A 12521-nucleotide genomic window follows, 5' to 3' on the forward strand; every position below is an offset into this window, starting at 1 on the left:
AGGAGGAGGAGGAGGAGGAGGAAAGTGTGATTGCATGGCTTAGATCACCCGGGTCAGGATTGGGGGCTGTGTCTTGCTTGGGGCCCTCTATGTTTCCCTCTTTGCTTCTTGGCCACTGTGACATGAGCTGCTTTACTCTGTCAGTCCTCCTGCCTGTCATGATGCTGTCCATCATGGGGCACCTATAATAGTTCAGCAAGATGACTTAGGACTGAAACCTCAGAGACTGTGAGACAACGTAAATTATTACCCTTTAAATTGTTTCTTTTTCAGTGATAAACAGTTGTTGCCTTAAAATTCCTAATACAGTGGGTAATGGTGGCTCATGTCCTTAATCCCAGCACTTGGGAGACAGAGGCAGATGGACCACTGAGTTTAAGGCCAGCCTGGTCTAGAGAGTGAGTTTCAGGACAGCAAAGGCTACACAGAGAAACCCTGTCTCAAACAAAACAAAACAAAACAAAACAAAACAAAACAAAACGAAACAAAACAAATGTCTTGATAATGATAATTCTAATAGAAGACCTGGCAAGCCTGTGAGGAACTGTCTTTAGTATAGACTAATTGAGCTGGGAAGACCCGACCACTGTGTGTGACACCATTCCCTGGGCTGGGATCCTGGATTGAATAAGAAGGGTCAGACACAAGCACTGATTGAGCTCTGCTTCCTGTCTATGTATGCAAACCGATCAGCTGCCTCAAGCTACCACATCAAGAGGAATTACATCCCTGAACTGTGGACCAAAATAAACATTTTCTCCTTTTAGTTGTGGCCGCCGGCATATTTTATCACAGCAATAGGAAACGTTACTCAGATAGCTTTTGATTAGTCAAGCTTTAGGGAGATTTGATTTCTGGTTACTCAGAAGGCGGCACATAGTGAGGGCAACACCACTAGGCTGCATTTATTTCATAAAACAGAGTGAAGTGTAAATAGCTTTCCCAAACTCAGCTGTGGACTGAACTCATACTTTCTATTTGATAGTGAGACATTTTTGGATGCTGGCCTACTGGTTCTGATTTTAGGGCAAAATAAGTGTTTCTCAACTGTTTCTGTCCAAAGGTGAGCTAAAAGTTAATGTACTTTTGACACAGGCCAGTTCCTGTTTGTGGGTGGGACGCACCATCGGTAGCTCACAGTTAAGTGAGCGAGCCCACGGAGGTCCTGCAACCCCTGCTTCCCTGAGGACACCTCAGCAGAGTGTCTCCTTCCACACATAACCAGGCTGCCTTGGGCCTTCCTTCTGTTGTTGTGCTGGAAGACGTCATCAAATTGTCTGTACACGCGCCAGATTGCTCTTGCCACTGTGCACTCCCCGACACGCGTCGCTACCAGTAAGGCGAGCGCAGCGCTGCGATTCGGTGCCACCTGTTGAACTCAGAGCGCGCCCTCCTCACCCCACCCAGGTCGCCCCCGTCACCGGCTCCGGGAGGATCTTGGACAAATTGGAGGAGGCGGGGCCTCGGGAAGGAAAAGCTTCGAGGAAAAAGACCCGGAAAAGAGGCGCGAGCCGACAGCTGGAGGCGCGGCCCCGCCCCCGCCGGTGCGCGCCGCGGGAGCGAGCGGGTCCAGCGCGCGCGCGCGCGGCCGGGCGCCTGACGTGGCACTCGCTACCCAGAGCGACTCGGTGGCGGCGGCGGCAGCGCGGGCCGCGGAGCGTGCAGAGCAGGTACGGCAGACGCGGGGCGCGGGGGGAGGACGGTGGGGAGGATGAGGAACCGCAGGTACAGCGGGCTCGGGGTGCCGCTCCGGGGGTGCGGAGCGTCCACACGCCGCTGCACCGCGACTCCCCATCAACTTGGCTCTCTGGTTCCCGGAGGAGAAGAGGGCTGGAAATATTCCGAGGGGAAAATGGCAACTACAGCGTTGAGCTTCGGGACCTCATCCGAGGGGGAAACGCGAACTTGCCCCGGGTGACAGTGGCCGGGGAAAGGGTGTCTTTGTAGAATCCGAGCGCTCGGGGTTTGGATTCGAGGCCGGTTTGTGCCAAGTGGCTCTCTGCCATGTCGCCGCTTGCAGCTGAGTCAGGTTTCTGCAACTTGGTGTACTGGGTGAGGAAGTTTGACGTGGCAGAGTAGGGTGAGGAAGCGAATTCCTCCCAGGACCAGGGAAGAGGGCTGGGCTGCTTCCAGTCGTTTGCGGCGAGCATCGCTGCCCCGCTCCCCTCCCGCAGCTGCTGCGTGGGTGCGCCGGTGCGGTCTTCTAAAGGCTGCATGGGTCCAGGCGGCTGCCACGTCTCCCTATGCGCAGTGGGAGGAGGGAAAGTGTTGTCAGGAACACAGTGGACTGGAGACCTTTGTCTGTCTGCCTTTCTGTCCTCCCTTAAGAAGACAGTGACCATCATTCTCTTGGTTGCTACTCCGAAGCTGAAGGTTTAATATGAAAACAAAACTAAATCGTGGGTGTTAGTCTTCGCGTTTGAAATTTGCATACCATTTCCAGAATAAAGAGATTCCCATGTCTTACTTAGAAGGCATTACTAATCTTTTAAAACGCAGCAACGAGAAAGAAAGAAAAGGTACCCAAATGCTTGATGGAGAAACTGGAAAGAAACTAGAGAACCAGGGTTTTACAACTGATATGGCTTTTGGACACTTCATTTTCTAAAACAGAAAACTGAGGCCCAAAGAGCCTCATCAGTTTACTGTGTCACATAGCTATGCACGGGCAGATAGGAAACGAAACCCTATTTTCTTTGCCAGGCTTCAGAGCATCCCCTGTCTTGTTACAAATGTTTTTGAAAGCCAGACGTGGTGGCACACACCTTTAATCCCAGCACTAGTGAGTCAGAGGCAGGCAGATCCCTGAGTTCGAGGCCAGCCTGGTCTATTGAGTAAGTTCAGGGCAGCAAGGACTACAAGGGAAACCTTGTCTCAGAAAACAACCAGCTAACTAAATAAACAAACAAAAATGTCTTTTAAAAAACCTCTCTAGGAGGTATCTGTTTTAGCAAAACCTGGAAACATGAAAGTGTAAAGCTAATTGGTATTTGGGCTCTGAATAGAATCAGGATGGGACTGTTATATTTATGATTGTTTATAACTACCCACATATGAAAGTTTTTTTTTTTTTTTTTTTTTTTTTTTTTTTTTTTTTTAGTTCCTTAAATATAGGTGCTTATGTTCTTAGAGGTGTGATGTCATCTAAGTCTAAAAGAAACCTTAGCATCTTGGACTGAGCTGGTTGGAGCTGCCACTGGCTTGTCACATTATGACTCACAAAGGCTATTAGCATGTCTATCTCAGGTTATATTTGTTGGACTATGGCTTTTCCTTGTCTTAACTACAGATTAAGTAGATTAATTAGAAGGGCACCAGGAAGATCCAAGTCTCGAAGCATCTATCTGCAGACCACTTGCAATTATGGTGGTCAGTCACTTGAATGGCATGGTGCACTCTCAAAATGTGACCATGGAAACCAAGATGCAGAATTATAGGACTACTAATGAGAGACTGTTAGAAGCAATACCGGCATCCAGGGAAAAAGTGGTAGCAATTACTATTTAGATTGGTGCCTACAAATTTTTCTGGAACCCCTGAAGTGACATTACTGAATTCTTAAGAGATGTCTTAAGCCATCTCCAGGGGATAATACTATGATAAGTAGTGTTGTATAAAATGAAGATTATTTCCAGAATGGACACATTTACTTTTCTTCAAGACATCTGAAATGTTTCTTGATTGCATTTATATTTTTAGCAGCATTAGATATCTAAAATCTAACGTCTCCCCTTTACTCTTGCAGGGTTCTTCTGCAGTCGCTCTCCTTTGGAATGATATTTTCATAATGAGCCAACAAGGTTATGTGGCAACACCCCCCTACTCTCAGCCCCAGCCTGGAATGGGCATGTCTCCCCCTCACTATGGACACTATGGGGACTCTTCCCATGTATCCTCTCCACCAGGTAAACTATTCTTTTTACTTATATATGATTATTCAATCCTCAGGCTTAGAGACCTGGGTTAGTCCTAGTTGGTAGCCATTAAATGAAGCCATCGTTTGACAGAACAGCATCGTCTGAGGAGCCTTGTACAGCAAGACACGTGAAGTACACACTTCTCTCTCAGATCTATTCCAGCTTTGGAGTCTTTCCTATGCATGGTCCAGTGTTTTCTCAGGTTCACCTGCGTGTTCAGGCATGCCATATTCATTTAGAGCAATTTGTTCTCTTTCATTGAAGCCTATTCTTTACTGGTATTCCACATCACATATGAGCATCAGTTATTAGAATCAACACCCAAACCTCTCATTATTACAGAACAAAAACAAACCGGCTGTGGTGACATATGGCTATAAGCTTAGCACTCAAAAGATAGAACCAGGAGGGTAAGGAGTTCAAGACCTGCCTTGGCTAGAGAACAAGTTCAAGGCCAGCCTGAGCTATATGGGACCCTATCTCAAGGAAACAAAGAAAAACTCTAAAATCAAGACAGAAGAATCTCTCTCTTTTACCTAGTCCAATCCAGTCAGTCTACTAAAAGTTTACTTTTAGAGTTTTTTTTAATTGTATCTTAAATGTCTGAGTTTTGCCTGTGAATTTGTATGTGTACCACCCACCTGTCTCCCAAACTTGTTTCCTACCTCTCTCCTCCCTCACATCCTGTTACTAGTTTTGTTCAGTCCAACTCATCTGTCACCCAGGTCACAAATGGTCTCTTCACCCTTAGGCTTCTGTCTGGTATGGCCTTTCACCAGGCTATTGGCTCTTGATCTGGAAGGATTTTGGGTAATGAATGAATCACTGGCTTGAAACCTTTAATGACTTCCCTTCACCTCTCTTTATACAGTAAGTTACTTAGGCCTGCATTATTTTCTCCATTTTCTTCTTTTCGGTCATCCACCTGCCCTATCCCGTTACCCATTGCTCCACAGATACCAACTCACTGTCACTGGAGTGTGGTTTACATCTGATGCCTGATTAGCATCCTGCTCTGCCGGAAAGACAATGGCCCTCCGTGTTGTGTCCACAGCCCTCTGTCTTGTACTGCTTCATACTTTAACAGGCAGCTCTGACCAGATGTTTCCCCAGCATAATTATACCTTGTTTCCCTGTTTTTATCCTCTTGACACTATGCTGGACTTTAAACCATTCTCCACACTGTTGTACCAGGGGGAATGGGCTAAGTGACAACACTTGCCTAGCAAGCATGGGGCTCGGGGTTCCCCTTTCCAGTACCAGCTCACAAACTTTTCACACACACACACACACACACACACACACACACACACACACACACACCATTGTATGTTATTTTTGTTGGTTTTCTGAAAGCCACTTACTTGTGATTTTTTGAAGTGTCTGTGCTACCAGAAACTCTTATCAAACTCACACAAACTCTATCTCTATCAGCACCCACTGATTGTGTTTTTGTATTGTTTGTGTTACATAGTAACAAATCAAACAGATTTATGAAGTGAGCAAAGCACTTGTCATAAAACAACAAATACACTAGTCTCAACCCCAGTCCATAAATTACTTAGTTATCTCGAGGACAATACAATACACATCTTGACAACTGCAGTCCATAGGAAGTGGAAGGTGTTAGGGACGCACACAGTGGCACCAGGAGAGAAATACCAAACTCTGAGATGAGGTTAGGGACAGAGCATCCTCTTAGAGGAATGACCTGAAAGGCAAGTGAGGGTGGGCCAGGTAGGATGTGGCTTGCAACTGTAGACCCTCAGCAGGAGAGCAGAGGGAGGTGTCCTTAAAGTACAAAGTAATGGGGCCATATCACGGGTGCCACTGAAGAGACTTAAACCAGAAAGGGCCACACTCCAGTGCATAGTGCAGAAGAGCTACAGTGGAGATTAGAGGATGTGGAGGAGAAACGAAGGGTAGGCATACTGTGTCGGGTGCAGGGTTTCTGAGTCTTAGCATTCTTCAAATCTAGGGCCAACTCTTTCACACACACTCTCTCTCTCATCCTTTTATGTGTGAGAGAAAGAGAGATAGAGACAGACAGAGACAGAGATAGAGTCAGAGAAAGAGAGACAGAGTCAGAGAGAGACACACACACAGAGAAAGAGAGAGACAGAAAGAAAGAGAAAGAGAGAAAGAAAGAAAGAGAGAGAGAGAGAGATGCATTTAGCAGCATCCATGGTCTATGTCTACCATATTCCAGTGGTACCTCCCTCTTTCTCTGAGTTTTAGCAAGCCAAAATGTCATCACATTTTCAAGTGTCTTTTGAGTGGCATACATCTGCTGCAGGAAGCAGAGAGGCCAGGCACATTACTGTTCTGGAAGTGAGATCAGGCCTAGGTGGTGGTATAGATGTTACCACCCCACTGGGTCAGAGCTTTGGGAGCACTGGCCATTAGGATTTGCATATGTAACAGGGAGCTCATATTTGTTTTGTTTTAGATGAAGTTTTTTTTCCCCCCACAAATGTTCTTTGATTTTTGTTTTTCTTTGTTAGAAACAGGGTCCAATTTAAGGCCTACTGTCCTGTGATGTCAAGTTGCTCAGAGTCACCTTGCTGATAACAGAATCTATTGTAGTGGAAAGGGGTTTGTTAAAGGATGCTAGGATGCTAGGAAACAAAGGGAAGAGCCCTGGTCTTCGGAGCTTCTTAGCCAGTGTACAGAGATGCATAGCCCACACAGGACTATTCTATCAAAAATCACTTCCTTCCAGGCCAGAAGGACAACCCATACCGCAGAACTAGTCAGAGCTCCTCAAAGAAGTGTTCCTTTGCATAAAAAAAAAAATCCACATTGTAGAGGACCCTATGGATGGAGCATCTATGTGTCTAGCTCAGGACCTTCTATGAAGGCAGGCCTGGAGGAGACTGACACTCCTGCACAGTAAACTAGCCCATAACGCTTGCTCCCATGTTAAAGATGGCTTCTGAGTTTTGGTACTCTCCTGTGGTACAAGCGTAGTTGTAGTTCTTTCTCTTGCTGTGGATTTCCTTCCCTCCTGAAGTTCCCTCATGCTCTAAAGAACCTGATTGTTCTGCGTCTGGGGCTCTGTGTCTGGTCACCTCTGACAATGCCAGCCGTGTGGCCCACTGAAGATGCTGACTGCGCATCACCATGACACTGCCGTCCGTTTGCCCTGGGTATGGAGCACAAATGATACACCGGACTTTGTGGTCGGTCTCCAATCAGTCTGGATGGCGATTTCCGCTCCTGTCACTTTACCCCCCACACTGCGTCCACCCGACCCTTTGCCGCCCCTGATTAGGCCATGCTCTCTCAGACCAGTGGTCAGGCTCTGCTTCTGGCTAGACTCCCATATCTTGTCTGCTATTCTAAAACCACTGTCCTGAAGGTGCATCCCAAGAGGTCTTTCCTCATTCCTTTTTTTCCAGGAGGGGTTAGGAGGCCCTCTGCTTTTTTGTAACTCTGGTCACATGACAGGCTTACTATTTCTTATATGGTGTGTCCTCCATGGGTGCTCTTAGTGTATTGGAGGCATGCTAAATGTGCGTTCAACAAGTTGTTGACGTCAATGTGACAGATACATGAGAGTTCTCTCAGTGTACCTCTAAATTGCTTTAAAGTCTCCTGAACCATGTGGGGGCTAGTCAAAATGGCCACTAACCTGCTATCCTGTCCTGGCTGGGTTTCCTTTGTTTGCTTGCTTCTGTATGTTGTTTTTTGTGTTTTTTGTTTGTTTGTTTGTTTGCTTGTCTTCTTGACACAAGCTAGAGTTATGTGGGAAGAGGAACTGCAACTGAGAAAATGCCTCCCTCAGACTGGTCTGTAGGCAAGTCTATAGGGCATTTATCATCATCACCACCACCACCATCATCATCAAATGGTTGATGAAGCGGGGACTCCCAGCCCACTGTGGGTAGTGCTACCCCTGGACAGCTGGTCCTAAGCTGTATAAGATGGCAGATTGATCAAGCCATGGAGAACAAGCCAATAAATAGCACTCCTCCATGGCCTCTGTTTCAGTTCCTGCCTCCAGGTTCCTGCCTTGAGTACCAGTCCTGAATTCCCTCAGTGGTGAGGTCTGACCTGAGAGTTGTAAGATGAATTAAGTTCTCTCTTTCCCAAGTTGCTTTTATTATAGCCATAGGAGCTAATACACTTACTTATTTGAAAGGTGGGGGTATCTGGCTTATGTTGGGCTAGTAATGGCTTTCTACTTTTGTCTAAAACAACATTTTAAAAATAAAGCACAGTGTGTCCTTAACTGTAGCCTGTATGTCCTATTAAACTGTAAACTTGAAGAAGAGAAGGAAGTCAGGTCATATGGCCAGGTATAAGAAAATGGTTTTTAATGGCTTCAGTTAATTCTGAATTCTCTTGGGGAGCAGGGAGCTAACAGCTGGGACACGGAGTTAAAAACCGTGGGTATTTGAGTACAGGGTCCCCAATGAAGGAGCTAGAGAAAGTACCCAAGGAGCTGAAGGGTTTGCAGCCCCTTAGGATGAACAACAATATGAACTAGCTAGTATCCTCAGAGCTCCCAGGGACTAAAACTCCAACCAAAGAGTACACATGGAGAGACTTATGGCTCCGGCAGTATAATAGAGCATGGCCAAGTCGGTCATCAATGGGAGGAGAGGAACTTGGCCCTGTGAAGGTTCTATGCCCCAGTGTAGGGGAATGCCAGGGCCAGTAAGCAGGAGGAGGTGGGATGGTGAGCAGGGGAAGGGGGAGGGAACAGGTTTGTTTTAGTTTTTGTTTTTTAATTTAATTTTCTTTTTTTTTTCCTTTTGGATGGGAATCTGGGAAAGGAGATATTGTAAATAAAGAAAACATCTAATAAAAAAATGAATTAAAAAACAATCGTGGGTCTTGTCGGTCCTGGCTACTCAGTGGTGGGGAAGGATTCAAACACAGTCAGTTGACTGCATGCTTCATGGTTTTCTTATACTGCCAAGCATCATGTAAAAATGTAGTGTGCTTTTTTAATTCACAGAAGGAAAACATACTACATGATCTTGGTCATACGTGGAAGCTACGAAAGCTGATCTCATAGATGTGGAGAACTGAATGGTGCTTCCTAGAAGCTGAGAGAACGGGAGGAGGATGGGAAAGCTTACTAGGGGGAGTGTTTTAGACAGAAACAGACATATCTGAACATTTACCAGGTTAAATACATATGTATATACCTATATCTAGGTATATATTTATCATATATACTTAACCTGGTAAAATATCACAGAATATGTCACATGATATTACATTATAAATATGTTTATTAGTTAAAATAATTTAAAATTAAACCACAGTATTTATTTTTTTGTCCTCTATGGAAAATTGCAAATAGAACTTTGGTTGTAAAGTTAATATATAGCATTCCTCACTCAGGCTGTGGTGTGGGCCTCTGATCCTATCTGTTTAGGAGGCTAAGGCAGGGACTCTGGAGTTAAAAATGTGTCTGGACTGAAGAGCAAGTTCAAAGGCAGCCTAGGCAGTTTAGTGAGATTCTGTTTTAAAATGATAAAATATAAAAAAGGGCTGGGCTATGAGTAGGCCTATTACAGAGGCTTGCCTCACATGTGGGGGCCTGGGCTCCATCTTCAGCACAGTCTTTAGTTCCAGGACTCATGCTTGAAGAGGGGAGTCTTGGTAGGCATTTAAGGGTATAATCACAAAGCCTGCCACTGTAACCGTCCTGTGGGTTCGATTATCCAAGGACATGGAAGTACCTTCATGAAGGTACAATGACAGTCTGACAAGGTCTTCCTGGGTGACTGCAGTCCATGCCATCATTTCCAGGCATCACATGTGTGTGTGTGTGTGTGTGTGTGTGTGTGTGTCTGTCTGTCTGTCTGTCTGTGTGGCAACTGCGGGAGGAAGGGAACAGAAAGTAGATTGGATGAATGCCGATACCAGGGGTAAGGTCGAAGAGCTCACAGGCAGCTTAGAGGTCACAGGGCACACAGATGAGGGTAGGGCCGAAGGTCAAGTTGATCGGGCTGCCTAGAGGAGATTTCATTTTTATTTTACAAAGATCAAAGTGAGATCCTCAGAGGAGGTTACTTGCCCAGCGCTGAACAACAGCTAAGTTAGTACCAACAAGGCTTAGGGGTCTCCATCACAAGTCTTGGATTATCCTCCGCCACCTTTGCTCTAGAAGAAAAGAGAAAAATGGCTAGAAAACTGTTCCATAAAGAAACCTTAAAGTGCTCTGTACTGGCTACCTGTATGTCAACTTGACACACTAACACAGAGCTGTCTGAAAGGTGGGAGTTGAGAAAATGCCTCTGTAAGATCCATTTTTTTTTTTTTATTAGTGATTGATGGTGAAGGGTCTAGCCCATTGTGGTGGGATCATTCCTGGGCTGGTAGTCCTGGCTCCTATAAGAAAGCAGGCTGAGCAAGCCATGGAAGCAAGCCAGTCAGCCGCACTCCTCCATCATCTGCACATTAGCCCCTCCCTCCAGGTCCTCGCTCTGTGTGAGTTCCTGTCCTGACTTCCTTCAGTGATGAACAGGGATGTGGAAGTGTAAGCCACATGAACCGTTTCCTCCTCACCTTGCTTGTTAGTCATGGTGTTTCATCACAGCAATAGAAACCCTAACTACAACACTCTCTCTGAGGAGCTACTGTGTGGAAGTGGTTGTTGTGAATAGCACCCATCACTGTGTGCCTGATTTTCACATCCTCTGAGTGTGATGACTTAAAACCCTGCCTCACCTGTCTCTCACCTGTCTCAATTTGCTCTCCAAAAGCACTGTAGGGTCTTGTATGCATATGCATTTCAGATGCTCTACCACCCGGCTTTCTGATTTATTGAGTTATTTATTTATCTATTTTACCTCTTTACATTTTTTGTTTTTCTTTGTGTGACCTGGTGTTTGTGAGAAACCATGTTCTGTTAAAGTACCTCCACCACCACCAAGTTTATTTCCTTTATTAACACGTTAATAGCTACTCTGACGAGATTAGTTAAGGGAAGTTGGAAGGGCCTTGTGTTTATCCTTTACCTTCTGTCTCCCCTCACTCATTTTAATGTTAATCTTCCATCATTTTTTAATTTATTTCATGTATATGAGTACCCTGCAGCTCTTTTCAGCCATACCAGATGAGGGCATCGGATCCCGTTACAGATGGTTATGAGCCACCCTGTGGGTGCTTGGAATTGGACTCCGGTACTCCGGAAGCACAGTCAGCGCTCCTAACCGCTGAGCCATCTCTCCAGCCCTAATCTTGCACCTTTATCACCTCCCTTTGTACTTTAACACACCCTTAACTCTGCTCCCTTCTGTTGCAGGCACGATGAAGCCCTTGGGGCCCTCTGGAGCCTCTGCTCCTTCAGGGCTGCTGCCCCCAGGCCCCTTACCTCCTGGACCCCCACAGTTTGGCCCCAATGGAGCCCACACCCCAGGCCATCCTCCTCAAAGGTGAGCTAAGTACATTTCAACCCTCATTTGAACATGCCCTGAAATACTCTTCCAAAGGACCCTCTCAACTTCCACGTTTCTTGGTTGAAAGTTTAATCTCTTCGTAAGTTTCCTATCTTTAAAAAATGTTTACTGGAGAACTGCCCTAGAAAACAAGCTCTTAGAAAAGCTAGGGACAGAAGAGTTAGTCTGTATTTTAAAATATATAAAAGTGGTCCATGTTAATGCCCTGTATTTTAGTTTGGGGTTACAGTCAGCGTATTTTGTTTAGAGTTTCATGTTGGTCTCTAGTTCTTTTAGACACCTAGTCTCTGTATATCTTACCAAATACTAGATCATTCTGGGCATGGTAGCACATATCTTTAATCCTAGCTTTGGAGAAGCAGAAGTAGGCAGATCTCTGAGCGGGAGGCCAGCCTGATCTACATAATAAGTGCCAGGCCAGCGGGGGCTACATAGTGAGACACACCCCTCCCCTCTATCTCAGACCAAAACACTGAAACAAGACTTAACCATTCCCTTCTCCAGAGCTGCCCCACACACCTGGCCTCATTACCAGCAAATGCTTAATACAAGTTTTAAGATCAAATCGGATTGGGGTCAGTGGTAGAGTCTAAGGGATTGATAGGGAAGGAATACATGGGCCAGTGAGGGACTCTTAATTGGCCAGGCCTGCTGTAAAAGAAGCTCAAAAAATGCAGCTTCTGTTTGTAATGAACTGAAAACAAGGAAGTCCGAGGCAGGCCTAGGAAAGCCAAGAACTATACGCCTGAGATATTTAGAGCCTGTGACCCATAAGCGACTATCACCTGGGATGGAGCCAGGAACACACACACACCTCAAGGCTCGGAATCCCAGTGTTATTTGTTCACTAGCTGCTGTCACCAGCCGCAGTCTGGCAGCTCCTAGATGCATTTACCTTGGAACGGCTCCCACTCCCAGAGTGGCCCAAGGGCCCATTTCCTAGTTCCTTTCCCAGGTTGTCAGGTGGAGGGGAGGCGGGGCACAGGAGTAAGTCTTTAGCGTGAACCTGCATCCTTGAGGAAGGCTGTCTTGTTCCTGCGAGTAAGAAAAGGGAGGTTCTGAAATCATCTGCTAATGCTCTTGTGGGGCTTCTGAGTCGGACACCGCTGGATTTTGTTTGTTGTGGTAACTGCCACCAAGATGTAGCTATGGGACCACAGAGCAGCTTCTCACAGGAGACAAA

General features: G+C 46.0%; 1 protein-coding gene and 1 long non-coding RNA gene across 6 annotated transcripts in view; one reads left to right on the plus strand and one right to left on the minus strand.

Moving 5' to 3' along the window:
- The first annotated feature begins 1372 nt into the window (after window positions 1-1372).
- Sec24d (SEC24 homolog D, COPII coat complex component) overlaps window positions 1373-12521 on the plus strand; it is a 96865-nt gene continuing 85716 nt past the window's right edge. Inside the window, exons 1-3 of one of the 5 annotated variants that reach the window (XM_031375354.1) lie at window positions 1373-1670; window positions 3746-3905; window positions 11185-11314. In XM_031375354.1, the coding sequence (XP_031231214.1) occupies window positions 3788-3905; window positions 11185-11314 (248 nt within the window). In that variant the 5' untranslated portion in view covers window positions 1373-1670; window positions 3746-3787. The other 4 variants (XM_031375356.1, XM_031375355.1, XM_031375352.1 and 1 more) reach the window with 4 other exon arrangements.
- The window catches only part of LOC116093737, an 11728-nt gene continuing 9096 nt past the window's right edge, over window positions 9890-12521 (minus strand). Inside the window, exons 2-3 of the long non-coding RNA XR_004119818.1 lie at window positions 12234-12373; window positions 9890-10040 (exon numbers count right to left, since the gene is read on the minus strand). This is a non-coding gene — a long non-coding RNA (uncharacterized LOC116093737). The remainder of the gene's footprint in view (window positions 10041-12233; window positions 12374-12521) is intronic.

Source organism: Mastomys coucha, unplaced genomic scaffold (genome assembly GCF_008632895.1).
Source record: "Mastomys coucha isolate ucsf_1 unplaced genomic scaffold, UCSF_Mcou_1 pScaffold16, whole genome shotgun sequence".
Classification (NCBI taxonomy): Eukaryota; Metazoa; Chordata; class Mammalia; order Rodentia; family Muridae; genus Mastomys; species Mastomys coucha.